At 46.4% G+C, this 21,996-nt stretch overlaps 1 protein-coding gene across 1 annotated transcript; it reads right to left on the reverse strand.

Moving 5' to 3' along the window:
- Positions 1-1,139: 1,139 nt before the first annotated feature.
- LOC119167813 (vacuolar protein sorting-associated protein 4) lies at positions 1,140-17,675 on the reverse strand. The gene is made up of 2 exons (XM_037419334.2): positions 16,857-17,675; positions 1,140-1,688 (listed from the first exon to the last, which is right to left on the reverse strand). Exons 1-2 carry the CDS (start codon positions 17,582-17,584, stop codon positions 1,256-1,258), a joined length of 1,161 nt encoding a protein of 386 aa, XP_037275231.1. The 5' UTR covers positions 17,585-17,675; the 3' UTR covers positions 1,140-1,255.
- Positions 17,676-21,996: the final 4,321 nt, after the last annotated feature.

Genomic DNA, 21,996 nt, shown 5'->3' on the forward strand with positions numbered 1-21,996 from the left:
TGAGCACATTCGGGAAGAATTCTCAACCACTATCCTTCAAGAGGAAGGTTTTTCTAACAGATGCATCTGACCTGTATGTGCCTACAGAGCAGTTGTGATATCTGACATCTTATAAGAACAAATGCCTGCTGTGCGGTGAACACCCAATGCTATATCACGCCACATGACTCAGTAAAAGGAGGTACCAAGGAAGGATACAATACCACCTGTGTAACTGGAGGCAGCACTTCCCTGCTCGAAGTATGAAAAACAGCTGAAGCTAATTAACAAAGCTTGTGAGACGAAAAGCCCCCAGATTGAGGGCTCCACATTCTCAGATACAATTTATTTTTTAGCATAACATCTTTAGGTATTTCAAAATACATTACTGATTTTTAGTGGTTAATTCATTCACGACTGATGCTTCAATGTTTCACAGTTTACTAGACAAGACCGTGCTTGACCACTCACGTATGTTTTTTCACCAATCTGACCGTATCCAATTGCCTTTTGACTGCCTGCAGTAGTGGCAATTCTGTATATACTGCACCGCTTGAGAACTTGCAACTTGTAACGTTACACAGTGTAACTTAGAAGAGTCCACGACAGCAAACGCTCGTGTTTATGTGTGGACATCGCTATTATCTGCAAATAGTTTTCTTTTTTCTGGAGCAGCTTGTTTCTTGTTAACGTATCCTGGCTGGCATGGTATTGAAAGAGCAAACCTTAGTTTGATATGTAAAACAGTTTGAGAAGGCCACACTTGTGCACACCAGCCCGCTACGCTAATTCGAAAGGGTAGAAAAATACTCGTTTCGAAAGCCACCATTTCACCCCAAGAAAACATATATATCGAAAATGATTTTACTTGATATTATGGCCACCTTAACAGGAAATGACGCAAACTTAGTATCCATAATTTCGAGGTATTAAAGTAGTAGGAAACAAATTATTTGCTGAAGCATATTCAGCAAGACTGCATCATTGTCTTAACATTTTGGTCTTTCTTCAGCATGCACGAAAATGGTTCCCTTATTGAAAGTGTGTTAATGGCCCAGTCTTTCATGAGTATATCAATGACTTCTGAGGGGGATGTTGTTCGGCCAACACCACCCCTCTGTTAAGTGTGCCTTCATGAGACAAAAAACTGGGACGACAGCTGGAGGTGACGTGAGGCCTTTGTTTTTTGTTCATCACCGACGGATACTAAACGGTAGCCTAAGCGGATAATTTTCTTTCTGTGCATACACAAATATTTACCACTCGTGCGAGGGCTTTACACGGCTGTGCATGCGTTCTCTTCCTTAAACTTGAGACAGTCCTGTATGTCGTCGGGCGTGTTCCGTGGCTTGTACTGCCCCATGGCGGAGGACAGTTCTTCGAAGGTGAGGTCACCGGTGTCTTTGAAGGTGTGCATGACGATTGACAGGATGTCCTCCCCACTGTAGCCCGATGTCTTGTCTGCCAACTCGATCCACTGATCATCAGTGATGGTGTTCGGAGATTTGCCGATGTGCTGCTTCAAAATGCGCATGCGCTCTTCGGGTCTGGGTAGCGGGATAAAAATGCGCTTCTGAAAGGCTGTGGCGAAAAATGAGTCGATCAGCTTCGGCGCATTAGTGGTGGCAACGCACAGCGTCACCTCGGCAGTCATGTTGTCGTTGATGAACTTGACTTCTTTGACGATGCTCTGACGTAGCTTCTGGTACCTACACATGAAAAGAAAAAATACGCATATTGTGAAGAGAGCGACTTTACGCCCGGAAAACTGCGCTGGATATTTCAATCTATTTGTTCAGGAAAAACCCTGTTCAAAAAAACTCTATACAACCGAACAATGAAACAGAAGCGACAAAAGCGGCTGAAATACAAAACAATACATTTTAATTTTATTAGCAATAAATGGAAGATGCTTGAACTTAGCATTCAAGAGTAGGTCATGAAAGCATAATGAGGCTTCGTGCTAATCAGCTTAAGTTCTCGGTGCACACTGATCAACCGTCCCGCAAGGAAACGAAACAATGTACACTTAACATTTGCCGTTTCAAATTACATTGAATGTCGACTGCCACTACAAAACTCAGGCGTCCAATAAGCCATGAGAAGTAAATGCGAAGCGATCTTTTGTGTACTGCAGGCACGTTCGGCGTCCATCTACGCATCTATCCATAACCATCTATCTAGCGTCACGTGATTTATTCACGTACAAACATACAGGAAGGCAGAGGAACGTCAGCAGACTTAAGAACATCAGCAGGCCGAAATCTGAGCAAGTGTCACAGAACGAGCGCTCAAAAAGGGCGCGCCGCCAAATTCTCGCGACGAAACGCCGGAGTGACGCCGCGAGGTCAACAATAAAAAAAGGAAACAATCATCCAATGATTCTCCGGGCGCGCGACTCTCTCTCTCGGAAGCGTGGGTTCGCCGACGAACCTCCTCTCATTGGCGCCCAAGCAAGCAATAGAACTTTCTAGATGGAAAGGGGCGTGGTGATGCCGGGTTGCGTCATCTGTCGCGGACGACCTTCGAACCGTCTCGCCCTCTCCCCAGCCTTCGCTGCGTATCGCGCCGACGAAAGGATGAAAACTTTCTTGAATCTCGCGCGGAAGGTATTTAATCGAGCAGCCGAGATGAGAGATCAGGAGAAGACGGAAGTTAGCGCCAGAGCGCGTAGGGTACTCCGCCGTGTAGTCCGCGAAGGTTTGGTCTGTGTGACAAAGCAGGAGAAGAAGAGGATGTCCACCTGAGGGATGAAGAGTCGAGCTACAGGCAAGAGTGTGTATCTACCATATGTCGAGCGAAGACGCGTGGCAACAGCAGCGAGTATGAAGCCGACGTGTTTCCGGCGAAGAAGTTTGAAGCTTGGAGAGCCGCCAAGTGAAGACGCGAGGTTTCCTGGAAGAGAAACTTCAGGGGCAGCGGAACAGCAACAACGCTGGACTTTGAGTGAGTGATTCTCAGAAGAGTATGATTCAGACTTTAGTTCCAAGAACTTTGGACTGAATAGGTTTTCTATCTCTTTAGTCTTTAAGTGTCTTGGTTGTTCAATGCATGCGATTGCATTGTAGTGCGTATTGTTGTCTGTGTCCGTTGTTTCGAGTGTGGCTGATTGTACTGTGTGGTACGTTGTTTGAATGGTGACATAATGTACTCAACTATTGCGGAGTGTGCATTCTTGTGTATTGTTTTCGATCTGCCATTTTTGAGAATATAATTTTTGTTTTGTTTATCAACTCTCGGCTCTGACTTGTTCTTTGGGCCACAGCCGGCGTCCGCTGGCACGCCAAAAAAGACCACTTCTAAATTGTCCACGCTTTCGTGGTGCGGTTCGGGGGCCGATAGTTTGGCCCTTGGAATTAGCCCGGCGATCGCCTCGCTAATTTAACGGGACCTGTGTGACCCGTGTATAGTAGCAATATATACGTGCGTGACGAATGCAAGAACGGTGTGCTCATTGGTCTCGTCTGAGGCGGTGTACATTATCAACATATCACTAAGAGTGCAAAGAAATCGTTCGGTGAGGTCATTTGTCTGTGGATGATATGCTGTCGTTATGCGATAAACAATTCTGCAGTGAAGGAGCATGGCTTGATTGCTTGATTGATTGATATGTAAGATTGAACGTCCCAAAACCACCATATGACCATGAGATACGCCGTAGTAGAGGACTCCGGAAAATTAGATCACCTGGGTTTATTTAACGTGAATCCAAATCTGAGATTCTTAATGGTACCAGACGAGAATTGAAGCAAAGCGTTATTACGCTGGCACGCAGTACAAGCACATACGCACTTGCAAAAAAATGTGTACAGTGTAAATGTTTATGAAAGGGAGCACGCAAGCGCGTGGTCTGCGCTCTGTCACGGCTGCCAACAGCACAATCTACAGACAGACGAAGAAAGCGCGTCCGCTTTCAGGATCGCGCATAAGCATCCGAGTGCTTGCGGATGGATTGGAATTCAACACGAATGCCGTATTCCTGTTGGCTAAGTGCCTGATGACAGAGATGTCCCAACCAATTTTGAGCGATTATAGCTAACATTGATCGTAGTGGTCTGTGACGACTTCGGGAGAACGGTCATAGAGGTATGGGCGAAACCTCGGCAACCACCAGATGCTGACGAGTCACTCTTTCTTAGTGACAGAATAATTACACTCTGCTTTCCTGACCAATTGACTCGCGTAAGTGACCACGTATTCTTTGTATCCTGCCTTTCGCTGAGCCAAAACTACTCCAAGCCCGATACTGCAGGTATCGTTATGGATCTCCTTAGGCGCATCAGAGAAATAACGCAGATTATAGGCAATATTCCCGAGTGCCATAGCGTGACAAATAATTCGTTGGACTTTCGGAACCAAGAAGAAATAATGCCTTTGAAGCTGTCAGTAGACTAGTAAGAGGTCCGGCGTTGGAAGCGAAGTCGCGCACAAATAGGCAAAAATAGGGGCACAACCAAATGACACATCGAACCTCGTTCATGGAATCGGACTTCGGATATCCCGCCACAGTGAAGAATTTCGCAGGGTCTGGGAAAACTTTTCCTTACAGACGGCGTGACCCAGTATAGTGAGATGGTGTGCGTAAAGATTACACTTCATCTTAATTTAGAGGCCAGGAGATTGAGACGCGTGAGAATAGCGCGATGCCGAATAAGGTGAGGAGGAAAGTCCCGAGAAAAAACGACGATATCATCAAGGTAGCAGAGGCTGGTGTTCCACTTGTAGCCGCGAAGGATGGTGTCCATCATCCGTTCGAAAGTAGCTGGGATGTTGCCGAGTGCGAAAGGCATTGCCTCGAACTCCTACTGCCCAGCAGGCGTAACGAATGCAGCCTTCAATCGGTCAGAGTCATCGATTGGATCTTGCCAATAATCGGAGCGTGAATTCAAAAACAAGAAATATTCGGCTCCTTGTCAAGAGCAAGGGCACCCTCGATGCGTGGTAATGGGTAACATCCTTACAAGTTATATGAACGAGCCAGCTGCAGTCAATACAGAATGTGACAGACCCATTCTTTTTGCATACTGGCACAACAGGGGACGTCCAGGGGCTCTGCCATGGCTGGATGACACCACACTTGAGCAAACCATCTACCTTCTGGTCGATAATACGCCACTCTTCCACTGCAAATCGATATCGGTTTTGGAGTAAGGGACCATGAGAATGGGCGTCAATATGTGGCGTGGTGCTTGCTGTGTGACCCAAAGATGATGGAGCGCAATCGAAGGAAGAGCGTAACTCTCGACGAAGGGCCAAGACATCGCGTCGGTGTTTTGGTGATAGTTAAGCGGCAAATGAAGGATGGAAAGAGTCTGGCGTGGTAGGTACTGGCAGAGGTGGCGTCATGGCATTAAGCTGGACGTGAGGTTGATTTTCAGCAAACTTCAGAGAGCGCGGTCAAAATCTTGATTGTGCCTAACATTATCCGTCATTTAAAGTACCTGATCATTATAACTAGTTTTCAAATAACTGAAGCAAGGTTTGGGAGTGGGCTAGTAGGTATTGTTTGTCTTAAACAGCTGAAGCTAAAAAAAGGTAACAAGGAACTACAATGAAGGCAAGCTTGTCTTCGTGGTTCCCCTAGTGCCTTGTTACCTTTTTAGCACTTCAGCTATTCAAGACTTGCAAATACTATGATGGTAAAACCCGATTCCACAGTGAGTACGGCAAAGGGTAGGTGTAGACCGCGGCAGTTGGGAAACGCGGCTGACGGAGTAAACAGGACAGTTCCGTCTGCAATGACCATACAGGTCAGGACTACAAGGGTGGGTGTTTTCAGCGCTATGTCTGTGTCTGCAGCAACAAGTTTGCAAGCTGCGGAAAGGGGATCAACAAAAGTTTTAGGGGTGTAAAAGTGGCTTTTGCACGAGAGCAATCTATGATGGCCCGATGACGCGAAAAGAAGCCCCATCCAAGAATGAGTTCAAGGGAGCATAAAGGCAACACAAAAAGCTTGACGATATAAAGTTCACCCTTAATAGTGCCAGGCGCAGTGCACACAGCTGAAGGTTCTATGCACTGCACATTGGCCGTGCGGAGCATCAGACCTCAAAGCGAAGTCCTCAACTTTTTCGTCTTGCAGCTGAGGTGTCGGAGATCAGCGAAAGACGACGAGGAAGAATTATTCGTTGGCATCTGTCTCCGTCGTTGGCGCACCAAGAAGTGCGTGCACCACTAGTTCAATCATGGACAGTGGTGTGTTCTTTTATCACCACTAAAAGCATTTTGTTGGTTTTTTCACAGTTCTGTTTTTCAGGCGGTGCTTTGCAATTACTGCAAGGTTTTGCAAGGCCTGCTTCTCCTGAAAGCAATGCTTGAATGCCGTAAACTTCATTCAGGAGACGCCTATGACGATTGAACGCAATGATGAGTGTTTATGGCAAGTATTCAAGCACGAAAACATACAGCATCGCTGAGAAACTGCTGGTTGGAACGTCTAGGACGTCGAGGCAGCGGACATTCAGCTGAACTGCGTCGTAAAGTTTGCGCAGCCTTCTCGCATCCAGTGAAGACTTCACCAATAGCAGTTTACGAAAAGCTATGAAATGCTTCTGTATAATCCTGCATGCTCTTGTCCTCGAAGCTCTTTTTCAACAGCTGGATGGCACTCTCGTAGCAGGCTTCCCTCGTCCGCTGCCCTGCAACCGCAGCTTCGACTTCACCTACCAGGTAGTTGCGCAGGTAATGAAATTTGTCTGAAGGCTGGCGTTCCGTGATCGAGGTTTTCGCAGAACACGAAAATGGTGGCCCCTGTGCCAATATGCGCCTGTGCAGCGGTCTCCTGAACATTGACGTCGCTATAGTTTTGCATTGAAAAAGATGGAGGCCTTGGGCAGTTCAACTTGCCTGCAGCTGCTGCTTCTGGAGCTGCAGCGGGTAATGTCCCTCTTCTCCAGTTGGTCGGCGACGCATCAGTGACAGGGAGTGTTGTCGCGAATACGGTGACTAGTGGCTCACGCATAGTCGTTAACCATCAGTGCTGTATCTTTGTGGGGCCCTTGACGACGGCGCAACCAGCCTACCCACGCAGTCACATGAAAAAAGAGCCTGCCGACAGTGGCTCGGAACGTCTCCATCGATACCACAGGCAAAACAGACGGGCCCGTTGTACGGCGTCCTGCAAGCTTATATGTAGGATTTAACGTCCCAAAACCACCATTTGATTATGAGAGACGCCGTAGTGGAGGACTCCGGAAATTTCTGCCACCTGAGGTTCTTTAACATGCACCCAAATCTGAGCACATGGGCCTACAACATTTCCGCCTTCATTGGAAATGCAGTCGCCACCACCAGAAATCGATCCGCCGACCTGTGGGTCAGCAGCCGAGTACCTTAGCCACTAGACCAGTGTGGCGCATCTGAGTGACAGTAAAATGTAGTCGAAGATCTCGCGAAGAGATATGACGCAGTGCTCGCGGTTGTGGGCTCGGCATGGGGTGGCAGGGCAGTTTTAAACATAAGGCATAGGCTGTTGTGGGAGCCGCGCAGCCACGGTAGCGTATCTGAGAGGCGTAGTCACAGGTGGTTGCAGATGCATCAGTGAGAAGGCTGCAGGGACTTGGGTCTGAGTGGCATGTTGAATGTCCGGAACCAAAGCATATGCAGGCTCATGGATCAGTGGCAGCAGTGGTTGCTGGCACGCTAACTAGGCGGAAGAACTCTGATTTTCGAAAGGAGCGGCTGCTGATCTCTAGGACGGCCAGCCATGTGCGAGCTTGCGAGCGTGTCTGGCATCGTTGAGCTTCATGAGCAATCGCACGCTGCCTACGCAACTCGTGGAAGCTATGACAGAGGGAGGCGAGTGAAGCGGTCGGGGTGGGCTTTCTCGCAAGCAACATCTGAAAGGCATCGTCCTAGATGCCCTTCAAGATGTGTCTGAATTTCTCTGTCTAAGGCATGGCAGACTTAACGCGGTTGCAAAGCCTCAGCACATCCTCGACGTAGGCCTTGTAGTTCTCACCTAGTTGCTGCGCATGTCTGTTTGTCTGTTTATCCATCTATGTGTCCGTCTATTCGTGTGTCCTTCGTTTCGTGTGCCTGTCGGTCCGCCTTTCCATCCGTCCGTCTGTATGTCTGTCCGTCTGTGTGTCGCTCTGTCTGCCATCTATCTCTTCATGCGTCCGTCCATCCATCCATCTGTCTGTCTGTCTGTCTGTCTGTCTGTCTGTCTGTCTGTCTGTCTGTCTGTCTGTCCATCTGTCCCTGCTTTCGTGTGTCTGTCGGTGCATGTGTCTGTTGGTCCCTCTGTCGATCCATTCGTCTGTCTGTCTCTCCGTCTGTCTGTCGCTCTGTCTGCCATCCATCCGTTCATCCGTCCGTCTATCCATCTGTCCGTCTGTCTGTCTGTTCGTCTGCCCGCACCTGCTGAGGGAGTCACATAACAAGGTTGTCACGTACTAAAAGAGGCATGCATGTACAGACCCACCTAATAAGGAGCTTTGCCCGTAAAATGTTTATGAGCGAAGCCATCACGAATTTGTGCCTCGGTATAAACAAGGTGGTCAGTGGTGGGTGTGGCTTCTCGAAACCAGCACTGTTATGGGTAAATTAGGTCACTTTGTCAAGAAAGTGCATCAGTTACATGATTATCGATTTTGCGAACACTTTGAAAAGCAACTTGCTAACGCTATTTTCTCGTAGCTTGAAATGGAAGGCTAGTACTTGCCTTGTTTCAGGATCAAGATAACCATAAATTTTTTCCGCGCTGAGAGGACCTCGCCAATGGCAGGGGGTGAAAGGCTTTTCGGGTTACAGTGAGTGGGCAGGTGTTTTAACATTTCGTAGAACACACTTTCGGAGCATGGGACGGACTTATTTCAGCCGTTCACTGAGACCAGCTAAAGAGAAAGATTCCTCGTATGCTTCATGGGTTGTGGATTCTAGCTGTATTTTTTTCTCTATTCTGGTTCCATATCACCAAAACCCTTCAGGCTAGTACGACGAGCTGGAGACCTGCTCGAAGTGTGTGCCGATGGAGTTCGTCAGATCTTATAAGCTGTCGCCCTGTGTGTTTGCGAGTGGGTGTAAATGTGCTTCGCGTCCTGCTACCTAGTAACCATTCTCCAAACTTCACCCTCATGCGTATATGAACTATTCCCAGGTAAAAATTTCAGCCAGCTCTCTTTTCTAGCCTGGTGGCGTGTTCTTGTTCCCTGAGACTTTGTGTTCGCCGCTCTTGGTATATCTCGAAGCAACCTCCAGGCTTTGTTTTGTCTTTTAGACACACTTTGACACTCGGCATTCCTCAATGGGGCACGTCGTTTGGTGGGCCGTCTGAATGGCGGCACACAATTTGTGGCAGCACCAATTAGGAGAACTGTAAAGTAGTCTACAGCTGCATCTATGCTTAAGCCACACGTATCAGACCAACGTATGTAAGTAGCTTTCCAAAACTGTTCCCTATCGGCCTCGTTCATCTTTCATCTGTAAGACGGTGGAGGACCTTCTTTATGTATTGGTGGAATAAGGAGTATTGGAAAAGGCTCGTTTCCGTAGGCATAATTGCTGACCTTCCGTTTGACTAGGGGTATGAGCAATGGAGATGTAATGATAGAGTCTGGACGGGTCGGTATTGCTACCACGGCCATAATAAGCTGACTTTTTTGTTAATCAGAAACGCACCGGCAGTAAAAAAAACAAAACTGTTCAATTAGGCGAACTCAAAATTTGCAGCGGGAGTCAACCGATAGATTGCCGTGTGCGTTGAAGTCTCGAAGAAAAATACACGCTTTTCGAAGTTCGTCTATTATTGACTGGAATTCCTGTTTATTGAGTTTGTAATTTGGGGGTATGTAAATAGAGCAGATTTCGACCAGTTTTTCAAACCTTACTATCAGGACAGCTACCGCGTGGAGGGATGCTTGAAGCGGCAAATGTGTACAAGAGGTTCCTTGATTAACTTTAATAAGAACACCCCCAGATTAAACTACAGCATCATCCTGGTTGAATGTTGGTTTTATCAAAAAGTTTTGTAACTAGGTAGGAAGCGGGTATGTTTCCATTTTAGTTGTGTTTCCTGTGCATACAGTAATTTTGGTGAATGTTAGTGTAAAAGTTTTTGGATAACGTCGAGGTTTCTAAGAAGTCCTCTGACGTTCCGCTGTAGTATTTATGTGTCAACTTTAAGGTAGTTTCTTCACTTTCAAGTAGTTTGGTGCTGTCTGTTCAAAAAAAAAAAAGAAAAGCTCAAGAAAATTCTGATGGAAAAAGAAAAAGAGCAGTTTTTCATTATGTACACAAATTGGCGCATTGGCTGAAAAACGTGGGCTCAAGGTATGGTGTCAACGTTCTTTTTTCCGCCAAACGTAAGGTAGGTCGCATTTGCCCAATGGTTGATAGTGCGCTGAGGAACAAACAGGCCAAAGGGAGATGCGCTGTGAATCATAAGAACAAGCACATCGCATGCGTAAAAAAAGCTGTGTATTTAACTCCATTATCGTGTGGTAGGGAGTACTTGGGACAAACGAAACAATGTGTGAATGTTCGTTTAAGGGAGCATGAGTTATCTCTTCAAGGAATCGCGCGACTTCATCTGCCGGAACATTGCAGGTCATGCGGTTGTCGTCCCATTTTTGAGAGAACCACCATCATCTTCAAGCATCCTAACCAGCTAACTAGAGAAATCACCAAGGCATATCATATAAAGATTAGGTGTAGCAAGGGCGTTAGTGAACCATCCGTGACTCTGCATGAAAAATAATTAGGTTATTTAGGCCAAGCTTGTTTATTGCCATGAGTGTGATAACGCTACCTCGATGCACCTCGTATTCTGCGCATGTTGTAATGTAGGCTGCCAGTAGCTATATATAGACTTTTCACCCCGTTTTTTTTCCTATAAACAACAGTTGTGAGTCAGCGCCGTCTTTTCTTCCTGTTTTACTCCTTCTCTGTCCTGTATGTTTTCTGGTGTTGCACTGTAAGTAAGTTCAGGATGGATCCTAACCAACTGGCCCAACTTACCGTCTTACTGTTTTTGTGCCCGGACTGCACCATTGTCCCGTTGAAGGTGAGCTCACTGTCACTACTCTTCTAGAGTTGTCCGTGGTTTACCCATGGGGGAGGTGTCAGGAGAAACTGATGCGCGCGTGCTCGTCGCAATCGCTGTGACAAGATGGGTGACGTCACTGACAGCGCCGGCAATGGCATGCGTGCTTGGGTACGACGCTGAGGATTACGTAATTGCTAGCACAGCCAATAGAGACTGCTCGTGGGACCGATGCCTGACAGTTCATTTCTTCTAGCCATATGCAGCTTTCGCTTTCAAAAGAATGCCGGACATACTTTGTGTCACACGCCAGAGTGTGGCAGGAGAGGTGTGTTCTTTTCAACAGTCTTTTTTTTTTTGCTTCACCGTCACGGTGTACGTTCCGAGTTGATGGTCGTTCTTAATGTGACATTTCAAGTTCTTGTAATCGCATTTATCGCTTCATCGTTGCAGCAAAACTGTTGGCCTTTATGAAATACGCAATTCTAACATTATATTTTATCAATATCTTCCCGTGATAGGGTTTGTGGGGAAATGTCTTGTGACCCCTTCCTGTAACACACACCTCTGATTAATAAATACTCCTCGGATGAAGGCCAGTATGCTCAGACATGGGGGAATAGACTTAGGTATAAACGTAAGGTGATATAATGATAATAATAATGCTGCAAAATATTATGTAGGAGCATTGGTCGTCCCCAAAAAGTGGAGATCATGCATAATCACTCAATAATAATAATAATAATAATAATAATAATAATAATAATAATAATAATAATAATAATAATAATAATATAATATAACTGAAGTTTTACATCCAGAAAGCTTGATATCATCATGAGAGATGCCGTACTAGAGGGCTCCAGAAGTTTCTAACATCAGGTGTTCTCTAACCTGCGCTGACGAGGGCTCCCAGCATTTCGCCTCCATAGAAATGCGACGGCCGTGATCGGGATGGATCTCGCGTCATCTGGGTCCACAGCCAAGCCTCTTAACAACTGCTGCTCATCGGCAGATTGCTAAGTAGATGTAATCTGCGCTTGGTACTAATTCGGCAATACTTTCTTTGGCTCAATGTTGTCACAAAGGCAATGTATCGCGGAAAACTTCATCCTTTCCAGCTACAGCTAGAGTTCGTACTTTGCCAGATTTCTTGTTAGCGGCGCCATTTAACGACTTTTCTCGGGGAGGCTGCCTCAAGGAAGAATGAGAGTCTGAACTGGAAGGGCTGCATCCGGTCGGTCACTGTGCGTTTCCCGCCAAAACAGGCACCGCGCCGTGATTTTGACCAGACTGCAGAAATTAGGTGCCTTTCTCCTTCTAAATACTGAGCCCCCCACGCTTCTAACGAACGAGCCGCCGCTTCGGTCCTCCGGGGGAAAAGGGGACCGAAATTTTAGGAATTGTTAGCGCGTCTGGGCCGTTTCGGAGAATGCGCCCGTTTCCAGAAGCTCCCAAAGTTTTGTCGCGAGGCAGGCTTCAGGCGACCACGAAAACTCATGTTGAATTGGTTATCCTCGACTTGCCTGGTTGGTCCACGCAACCGTGAATGCTGGAAAACCCTATTTAAGCAGTGGCTCGAGCCCTTTTTGAGGTGAGCGGAGACGGGGGCAACAGCGCATCTCACCACCGGAGACCAGTCATGCAAGCCTAGGGGTATGCCACCATTTTCCATGTTTTGTATTTGTGACCTAGTTCATTATGTAAATTCAAGTTGTGTTAGATAAATAAACCCCCAATAAGTGCTCCCCGAAATACTCGTGTGGACTTGTCATCACTTGCCTGTGCGGAATAGCTCCCACGCTTGTTCGCCTCGACGGTCTCCAGATGCGTCTAGTTTAAACAACCCCGAAACTTCGCTACAATATGCTCGAAGTAGGAGTCACTAAAATTTTCTTCAACTAGACTCTGTCGATCTTTTTACACGCGTACTCACTCATATTCACACCCCCGACTCGATCCGAGTTTAGGTGAGTGTGCTAATGAGGGCTTTTTTAAGGGCGAAGCTCCTTAAAGTGGCACCAGTATAGTGCGTAACATGACTTTTGACCTGCAAGGTGGTGCCAGTGGGAGATTTCTCCTGTGTGTTGTTGAACGATAAAAAGTTCGCAGCGTCCACGTTAACTAAAAGCCAAATTCCCCTGTCTCTCATTCCCCATTAGCAGCCAATGGCACGTACATTGAGCACTATCTGACAAGAAAAGGTTGCTACGTCATACTCGCTGGTTGTAACCTCCTTGGTTTCAGAAAAGTTTAGCGAGCATCGGGCCGCAGTGCCATGGATATAGTGAACTAGTATATACCATGAACTCGAGGTGGTTAAAGGTGGGAAGTAGACACGAAGCGCAAGCCGTAAGAAAGTGTGCGTGTGCCACCTCTCATTTAGTCCTCGGAATGTCTGCTGGATGGCGGTGCTTCTATATGCGGAATATATCATAAAAACATGCGAGATGTTCGTACTCGGAGTGTTGACTAGATGGACGAATGGACACATAGACAGATGCATGGGCGGACGCACGAATGACTGCATGGACGGATGGACGTATCGATGGACGCTGGGGCGGATGCATGCACGAACGCAGGGATGGACGCACGGATGGACGTGCGGAAGCACGAACAGATGCACGAACGGACGGGCGGATGAACGCATAGACGGTCACACACAGTCACACAGACGGACGCATGGATGGACGGAAGCAAGAACGAATGGACGGATGGACGCTTCGCCCCAGTCTCAATCATTCACCCCATGGATATGCTGCCATTTTATATTACCTATGGAATTGGAAACGTGTGGGAGTGTACCCCGGTCTCATATACATGTTTCCCGGGAAACAAAGTCAGACGCGATCATGAATGCTTCTTTCTATGTTCAGACTTTTTGCTGAATCTTGCCGGAGGAGCCTTTTAAGGTAGCTTCAAACGCCACATTACCACCTGTATCATATCACTCAGCCAGCTATAAGCGTAAACGAATATGATGACATGATTCGCTTCTTACAAATGAATTTTGATTTTGATTGCAGGTGACCTCTACTATTCAAACATAATCAAGAACGACTTTCGCTTCCATTTCAGTCCTCTAAGCTAAACCTTCACTGTCGTTTTTATATAGGTTTTTTTTCCTACAAATTCAATAAGAACTGCTACCCACTGAGCCGACTAAGAGCAACATGCTTGAACACGAACAGATGAGAGAATGCTGAATATAAAACACATACGTTGTAGTATCGAACATGCACTGAATATTGCTGCAAAAATAACTATACTGGTTACATTAAGAATCCATGTACTACGGAAGCTGCAGTTGTGATACGAGCGCAGCAAGAAAGGAAACAGAGTGCCTTGAAGTGGTGCAAATGTCACAGTGTCTATCTTCATGTTTTGAGTGACTATTGCCAGTAGACCCACTTTGCTATCAGGATACTGATAAGGTCACTTGACCATTCGTTGAGGCTGGTTTTACCAAGCAGTCATCATCGATACAGGCGTGTACTGTGCCCATAAAACTGGCGAGCAGGTTACCAAGGCCCCAATCACACATTCAATATGTGAATTTCGAATCAAGGATGAAACACGATAACTATATTAGAGTAAACCTTCAGAAGACGCTAAAAATAATATGTACACCTAAACACTGTTGACCTTCTCATTCACATAATTCGCACACGCTACAACTCTGAATAAGCGTTGACTTAAAGAAAGTTAACTTTAACATCTTGGCCTGATATAGAATCAGTTTATTCAGCAACGTGTCGTCTTTTGGAATATTTAGAAAAGAACAGTGAATAGCACTCTTGCCAGCGGCGAATAATTATAACTTCTCTAAGCAGAAAAGATGCGTTCGTAAGACGAACGATGTACAATAGGCCAAATCTTTATCTATCGTGTGTGAGCGACGACTCTTGTGAAAGTCGGTGCCGTATAGCGAAGCCGAGTCGCAAGCAGGACGAGGATAAGAGCATGCCCATAAAGCGCTCTCAGCATTTTCGTCTGTCAGGCTCTTCCGTCTTATCAGCGCACCACAGATGAACCATGTTCTACTGCTTATCTCATCAATTTTTGTATGGGCGTATCTTGTAAAGGTATTTCCTCAATTCATAGCTACAACAATCATTTTAGAAAAAACACTACCTCGAAACTATTCCCCTCCTCGAGCTACCGGGCCCCGTTGAACACGCTTTGTGGGCATGCACTCACCTACGCCCTGCATGCACTTGGCTCTGTCATACGGGCCTGCACACGGAAAAGTTATCGCTCGGGCACTATAGTCAGATTTGACCGGCTGTACACAGAACAAACGTGTAGTGTGTACTTTTTTCGTCTTAACAACGCCTCATTTATTACTTTCAATGCCAATGCAAACGTGCGTTTCTCAAAGGGAGCCCTCGGTCGACCCTAATTCAGGGAGTGGTCATCATGGGGTACTATTTGAAAGGTCACGCTGCTGGCGTCACTCGTGCTTCCGCGTGCTTACTCCCAGACACGTGATAAACGTGTTTCCATATTCAATGTCACACGTCCGTCAGGTTTGTTCCTTCAGTCTACTTCTTTGCGGCTCAAAGAAATGCCGCCGCGGCATCACAGCACTCTGAAAGTCGGCGCATGCAGTCACACTTCCCCATTGGTTGCCCTCATAGCACCATGAATGGCGACACGCTATCTCAGAAGACCATATCCTTTACGAACGCCTCCTTTCTTTTTTTCAGTGCCAGTGCAAACACGTGCTGATCAACGGGAGCTGCCGGTTCGCCTTAGTTCAGGAAATGGTCGTGACGCGGCATGAGGGGTCGCCCTGGTTTCGCCACACGTGCTTTCGAGTGCTTTGCCTCGGAGACACAATAAACGTGTTTCCCACAGCAATATCGTACACTTGTCAAATTTGTTCCTTCGTGCTCCTTTGTTGTGGCTCAAAGCAACGCCGCCACCGCATCACGGCACAGCGCGTCTAGTAGAGTTGCAGTGACGCTTCCCCATTGGTTGCCCGCACAGCGCCACGAACGGTGACGCGCTGAATCAAAACGCCGTATCTTTTACAGAGCCAGCATGACCGACCAAATAGGAAACACGAGGAACGCAAGACGCTACCCCACCAATCTGTACGCAACTTGACCAAAAATTGCTTCGTATGATTTCCGTCGTGAGGCACTGCATGAGGAGACGTACTTCCTCATGACAACAGAGCACACGCGAAGGCTAGGCGATGGGCGAAATCAAAGAAGGGCTAAAGGAGAGGTTGATCAAGGACTGGATCGGGTGCATCTGGCTGGCATTGATAAAATAGAGGGAGGGGGCATTGCTTTTACGAAGCCAGCGTGACAGCCAACATAATGAACATGAGAAATCCGAGGCGCCGCCCCAAGGATCTGTGCAAAACTGAACGAAAAATTACTTCATATTATTTTCGTCTTGAGACAATACATGATGGGCTCTCTTCCCCATGACCACAAAGCACTCATAAAGGCTAGGCGAAGGGCAGAAGCTGAGCAGGAAAGGGCTAGAGGAGAGGGCATTATACAGCTGGTTCTGGCACATAAGGCTAGGATTCATAAAATAGAGAACGCGCTGTTCTTACGTACGTGTCTTTCGCACTTACAGAACTTATAGATCAGTACCAACTAGCCTGATCTCTATGCCCTCCAGTAATTGGTCTTTTAAATATTAGATCTCTTTACAGTAGGGTGCACGAGTGCAAAACATAAAGAGGGAGCCTGACCTCCACCTGCAGGAATGTAACAGCAACGCGAGTCCCGTTTGCATGCATCACCTTGCAAACCATTCACCTAGCTCCACCTCGCGCTAAAAACCTCAGCAGTGTAGCAAAAAAAAAACGCTTATGAGCGTACCAATATAAGTTTTAACCATCTACAAATGACGCAGAAAACTTGGCTACCTGTGCTCTTCTTCGGGCTTCTGGGTTGGCTTAAAGAGCTCCTGGACGTCCTGCAAAACCAGGAGACACCAAGCGGCCAGCCTGGCTGCCTTGAAAAGTGACTTCACGTAGAGGTCTTCTGCCCCCTCCGGGGCGTCTCTCATGAGTGAGGCAACGTTCACGTCAATGCACACCCAGTCTTTCGCCGCACCAATCATTGCCTTGGTGAGGTAGCTCTTTCCGCAGCCGGTAGGGCCAAAAAGGAGGATCGATTTGAGTGTTTTACGCTTCCCGGTAAACATGACGGGGTGTTTAATGGGGCACCGATCCAGGATGGCGAGCTTCAGAATGAACTTGGGTGTCTCGTGACCGATCACGTCACTCCATTTGACGGGCTTGTCGGGGGTGATGGACAGCACTCCTGGCAGCCTGTTCATGTTCGACGTCGGCTCGAAGTCATTGACGTCCGTGTCCTGCTTCGAGCGGTCGGGTTGTGGGTGCGATGGCTTGCGGTACTTGTCGTTCGGGGTGATGATCCGCAGCAGGTCTTCGTTGCGCTCCTGAAAACGAATGCACTGGAACAACATGTCCTCGATGACGGTCAGGTATGTCTGCAGGGTTTGCTTGTACATGATGAACGCTTGCGGCAGTTTCCTCTCGCGGTCATGCTGCTCCGCCTTGGTCGCCTGCTCGTTGGCCTTCTCCAGGACCGACTGAAAGGAGGCTGCCGAATACTTCTCAGTCGCCATCACTGCTGATTCGTTGTAGATGACCTGCGGAAGAAGCGAGCGGCTTCCCGCTCTTCACCCTCCTCTTCTCTTGCTTCTGGTCTTGCCTCTTACCGATAGCTCAAACCCACTACAGATGAATAGCAAGGTATAACGTGGTTCCCGTTTTGTTTATTAGGTTGGGATCTTGCTTGCTTGCTTGTACCTTAATGTTTGGCTCCCACCCTCTATGGGGGTTAGTCTCGAGACCTGCGGTTAATATATGGCGATTTTTTTCAGTTTTGAAAAAGGCTAAAAAAGAAATCATTCGCCACCAGACTTTAATAATAAATTTAATATTGTAATTATACAACACATAGTAAAACGAAGTAAGAAGTAATTTTGAATCAATAATTGGTTAAGAAATAATATTAATACTGAATTCTGCTCTCAACGAGAAATTTGCCTAAGTCTCAGCAAATGTTCTTGTCACCCAATTTCAGAGAAGACGTCCCAAGGGAAAGAACATTTGACTATACTTGCGCGTTGGCTTGTGCCTTTTCCGCCCCGCCGTGGTGTTCTAGTGCCTAGGGTACTCGGCTGCTGACCCGCAGGTCGCGGGTTCAAATCCCGGCTGCTGCGGCTGCATTTCCGATGGAGGCGGAAATGTTGTATGCCCGTGTACTCAGATTTGGGTGCACATTAAAAAACCCCAGGTGGTCGAAATTTGCGAAGCCCTCCACTACGGCATCTCTCATAATCATATAGTGGTTTTGGGACGTCAAACCCCACATATCAATCAATCGTTGTGCCTTTTCCATCGTTCTTCGTCGATTCTTCGTTGTGCCTTACCATCGTTCATGTCGTTTAACAGTTGTGCTTGGACTCTAAGAGATCGTGTGACCTGACGGAATTTTTACAATAATGAATACCCTATACAATTCGCTGAACCACTGCGATTTCCATCACTCTTTGAGTACGAACAGATGCCTTTAGAAAAGAACTTTCCTCGGGCATACTTGCTAGACTAGAAGAAAACCATTAAAGTACGTGTTCCATATCCCCGAGGGCACTCCATATGAGGGCGCCAACTGAGTCATCTGCTTCGAGGTGTTTGATTTACTCTCCTAGAAAGACATCCTTCAGGAATGTGGAATGTGAAGTGGAATGTGTGTGGAATGTGAAGTACGCAGAATTTGAATGTGTGTGTGGAAGGTGAAGCACGCACAAAGCTGACTTCCAATTGATTTATTCCCAGCACGAAGGTTTGAAGAAATACATGGGGCACATGTGCGCATTACCATCATAGCAGGTCCACAGCGTACACTATCAAGACATACAGTTTATCCTCTCACAGCCTAGAAGTGATAAACTGGGATTCACTTGAGAGCAAAGATAGCGAAGCGGTGCTTATATGGTGCATTGACAGCGAAATTTGTTATGAGATCAGAACATGGGTCACGCGTGGCGCCGTAGTTGCCCGCCGCCGGTGTCCATAACAACTATCGAACGAAAAAACTCGGTAAATAAAAAACACCAATGACACATTGGAATTTGAACCCGGGTCTGCTTCGTGCCTTCCCGGTATTTTACCACTGAGCCTCGCTAATGCTTGGAACTCATTTCTAAACTGGCCTTAGGCAGGTAATACGAGTAATAATGCGTTTTACAGCGCAAGGTTTTATGAGATTGAACCGTGGGTCACGCGCAGCACCGTTTTCTTCTGCCACCGCCGCCAGTGTCCGTAACCACTATCACAGAAATAATAAAAGAACCTAGCACTATAGACACAGTGGGGCTCGAACCCGGGTCCGCTGAGAGCCAGTCCAGCATTCTACCACTGAGCTACACTGGTGCTTCTGACTTGTTGGCAAACTTGTCTTAGGCAGGCTTGATGTCGGGAAAACGATCGCGTGAATACGAGTTATAACGCGTTTTAAAACAGTGAAGGAGCAACTAGTCGCCGCACACTGCCAATAGTCTAACGAGTGGGTCATACAATGCTCCAACCCAGTGCCAAAGCTTGTTCATGTTCCCCTATTAAATTTGGTGCATACCCACTTTAGCCATAATTCTTCATGTCGTCAGCGACTGCATGATCGATTGGCACTGAATTCTTCGCGAGTGTTTAGAGGATACTACGCTTCTTAGAATAATGACGAAAAATAGCATAACAAATGCCAGCCTACTACGGAAATGTTTATTACTAATGCCCTAGTGGGTATCAAGCAAGTGTGCTTGCAGTAGTCACGCAATGAGTGTTTTGAAAAGGCTCCGAAAGGTCACTATTCCAGTTTCGCTGTGACGGTGCTGCGCCTTCCGTGCAGGCCTGGCATATTTTGCTATCGCCAATACGTTGGCACCATTTCCAGAATTTCTTGGGTGCCGAAAACACCATCGGTTCACTGTGCCTGCCCGCGACTTTCTTTAAATTCTGCGAGAGCCTATAGACATATATCACAACTTGTGACGTAATTACTTGATGACTTGGTAGCAGTGATCGCTGCCCGTGTTCCAATTTCAACTTCGGCAAACGTGGTTTAGCAATGGCTTTAATGATCGATGAAGAAAAGCAAGCAGCCTCCAATCGGCTAAGAAAGTACCGTTCCATGCAGTATAGGCACGACATGCTCAGCGCCCAATCGAAGCAAAGAGAGGCAACGCCCCTCTTCACAATCTTTAAGGGGCCAGAATCACACGGCAATAGTTCCTTCTTAACATGAGGATGATGAAAACAGCAAAAATGCTCATCATTTACCGTGAAGCTCAAGTGTAAACATTGAAGACAAGCTTCTTCTGGCAATTCAAAAGTGAAGAAAAGCCCTCATCTTAGTCTTTTAAAAACGTGTAAAATAAATTCAAGAGCTGTGCTCCCTGTTCTCTGTGTTGAATTAAAAGAATGAAAAAAATTCTATGTATCTTAAAACCTTTAAAAACTCCGCCCTTTTAAAAGCCTTATCCAAGTACCTATCTAGTTCGACTAAAAAATATATGGCTGAGAACTGGTGGGACAAAGAATCTAATCCAGATTTCCTGCCGGGGAAGTACGGGCTTCTCATCAAACAATATAACGGTTACATAAAGATAAACTCTAAATGTGATAAAAAGGTTCAACCCCTGTGTCATTGATAAAAGGAACATCGCCATGCTCTTCCATGCAGGATTTTATAGAGGCTTGTCATACTGCACAGAATGATAAAGGTATACAACATCTTCAGACAAGGCATTGCCTGAACCATAAGGGAACCGCAAGAAATCACACACATCACTTGATTCCTTTGTTCGGAAAGGGTCATCTACCGCCAGGTAACTTAGCTTGCACTGAAGAAATCTCCTAACATTAGTTTGCCAGGATTTTATATCACTAACTTTGCGAAGTCCAAGGGCACAAGTTGTGTCATGAATTCATAAGCTCTCGCAGAATTCTAAGAAATACGTGGATAGGCACGGCGTACTGATGGTATTTTCGTCAACCGAGAAAATTGGGAAATTTTGAGAACGTATTTGCAATGGCGAAAAGTGTGGCTGCGAGAAGTAGCATGAAAGGCCCTTTGTGAAAAGTTTAAATGGGGTCATGTGCTCGATACAACTATCCTGCGGGAAGGTGAACATCGGGCAAAACGAAATATGTAATAATGACTGGTTTAGCGAACATTCCCAAAATTAACAAAACAAGATCACAACCATGCACACCTGGTTGCTATGTCTTTTTGCGTGGTTGTGACAAACGATTCTCTTAAAGAAATAATCAAGGCAGAAGCGCAAAAAAAAGTTTACGTGATGTGTTAGAGGCCTTTTTCATAGAAAAAAAATCAGGATCACTGTGTGAGCACTCCCTCTGTATCTTTTTTTCCCAAGTGAATCCAGTTTATCGGTTCTACGCTGTGAGAGGATAAACTGTATGTCTTGATAGTGTATGATGGTGGCCTTCTATGATGTTATTGAACGCATGTGCCCCATGTATATATTCTAGCTTTCGTGCTACGTATTCAAGCTTTCGTGCTACGTATCAATACCGATTGCTTACATTTTTATAATGAGATCGTGGTGGGGAATGTCCAGGGCTTCTGCACAGTCCAGAAAAAAAACGGCACGTGTTTGTCCTGTAGAGTTGAGGGCATTTGCAATGTTGTTGGTCAACTTGACTAACTGTGTAACTGTCGACAAGACAAACCTAAATCCGTGTTCCTGAGAATTGAGCAGGTTGTTAGCATCTAGGTGACTTATAACGCTTTTGAAAATTAGACCTCTGACACAATTAGAAACACGCCCCTGCTGACACCCGTCCAACAGCTTACATTTCACTCGTTCATCGTAAACAAGAATAGATAGCTATCATATGCAATCCTTATACCAAAAGTAATATCGATGTGCCAGAAAATATGCACGGTAAGGCATTAGGCTTTATCTTTTATAAATATTGTTTCAATGACTCTCCAAGTGTCCCATTGGCC

The sequence above is a fragment of the Rhipicephalus microplus genome, unplaced genomic scaffold (genome assembly GCF_043290135.1).
Source record: "Rhipicephalus microplus isolate Deutch F79 unplaced genomic scaffold, USDA_Rmic scaffold_12, whole genome shotgun sequence".
Lineage (NCBI taxonomy): Eukaryota > Metazoa > Arthropoda > Arachnida > Ixodida > Ixodidae > Rhipicephalus > Rhipicephalus microplus.

Coding starts and splice junctions, on each gene's coding strand:
- LOC119167813 (XM_037419334.2), bottom strand. CDS start 17,584: ATGGCGACTGAGAAGTATTCGGCAGCCTCCTTTCAGTCGGTCCTGGAG. Junction 1,689..16,856: donor AAGCCCGAAGAAGAGCACAG/GTAGCCAAGTTT, acceptor TTTCATGTGTAG/GTACCAGAAGCTACGTCAGA.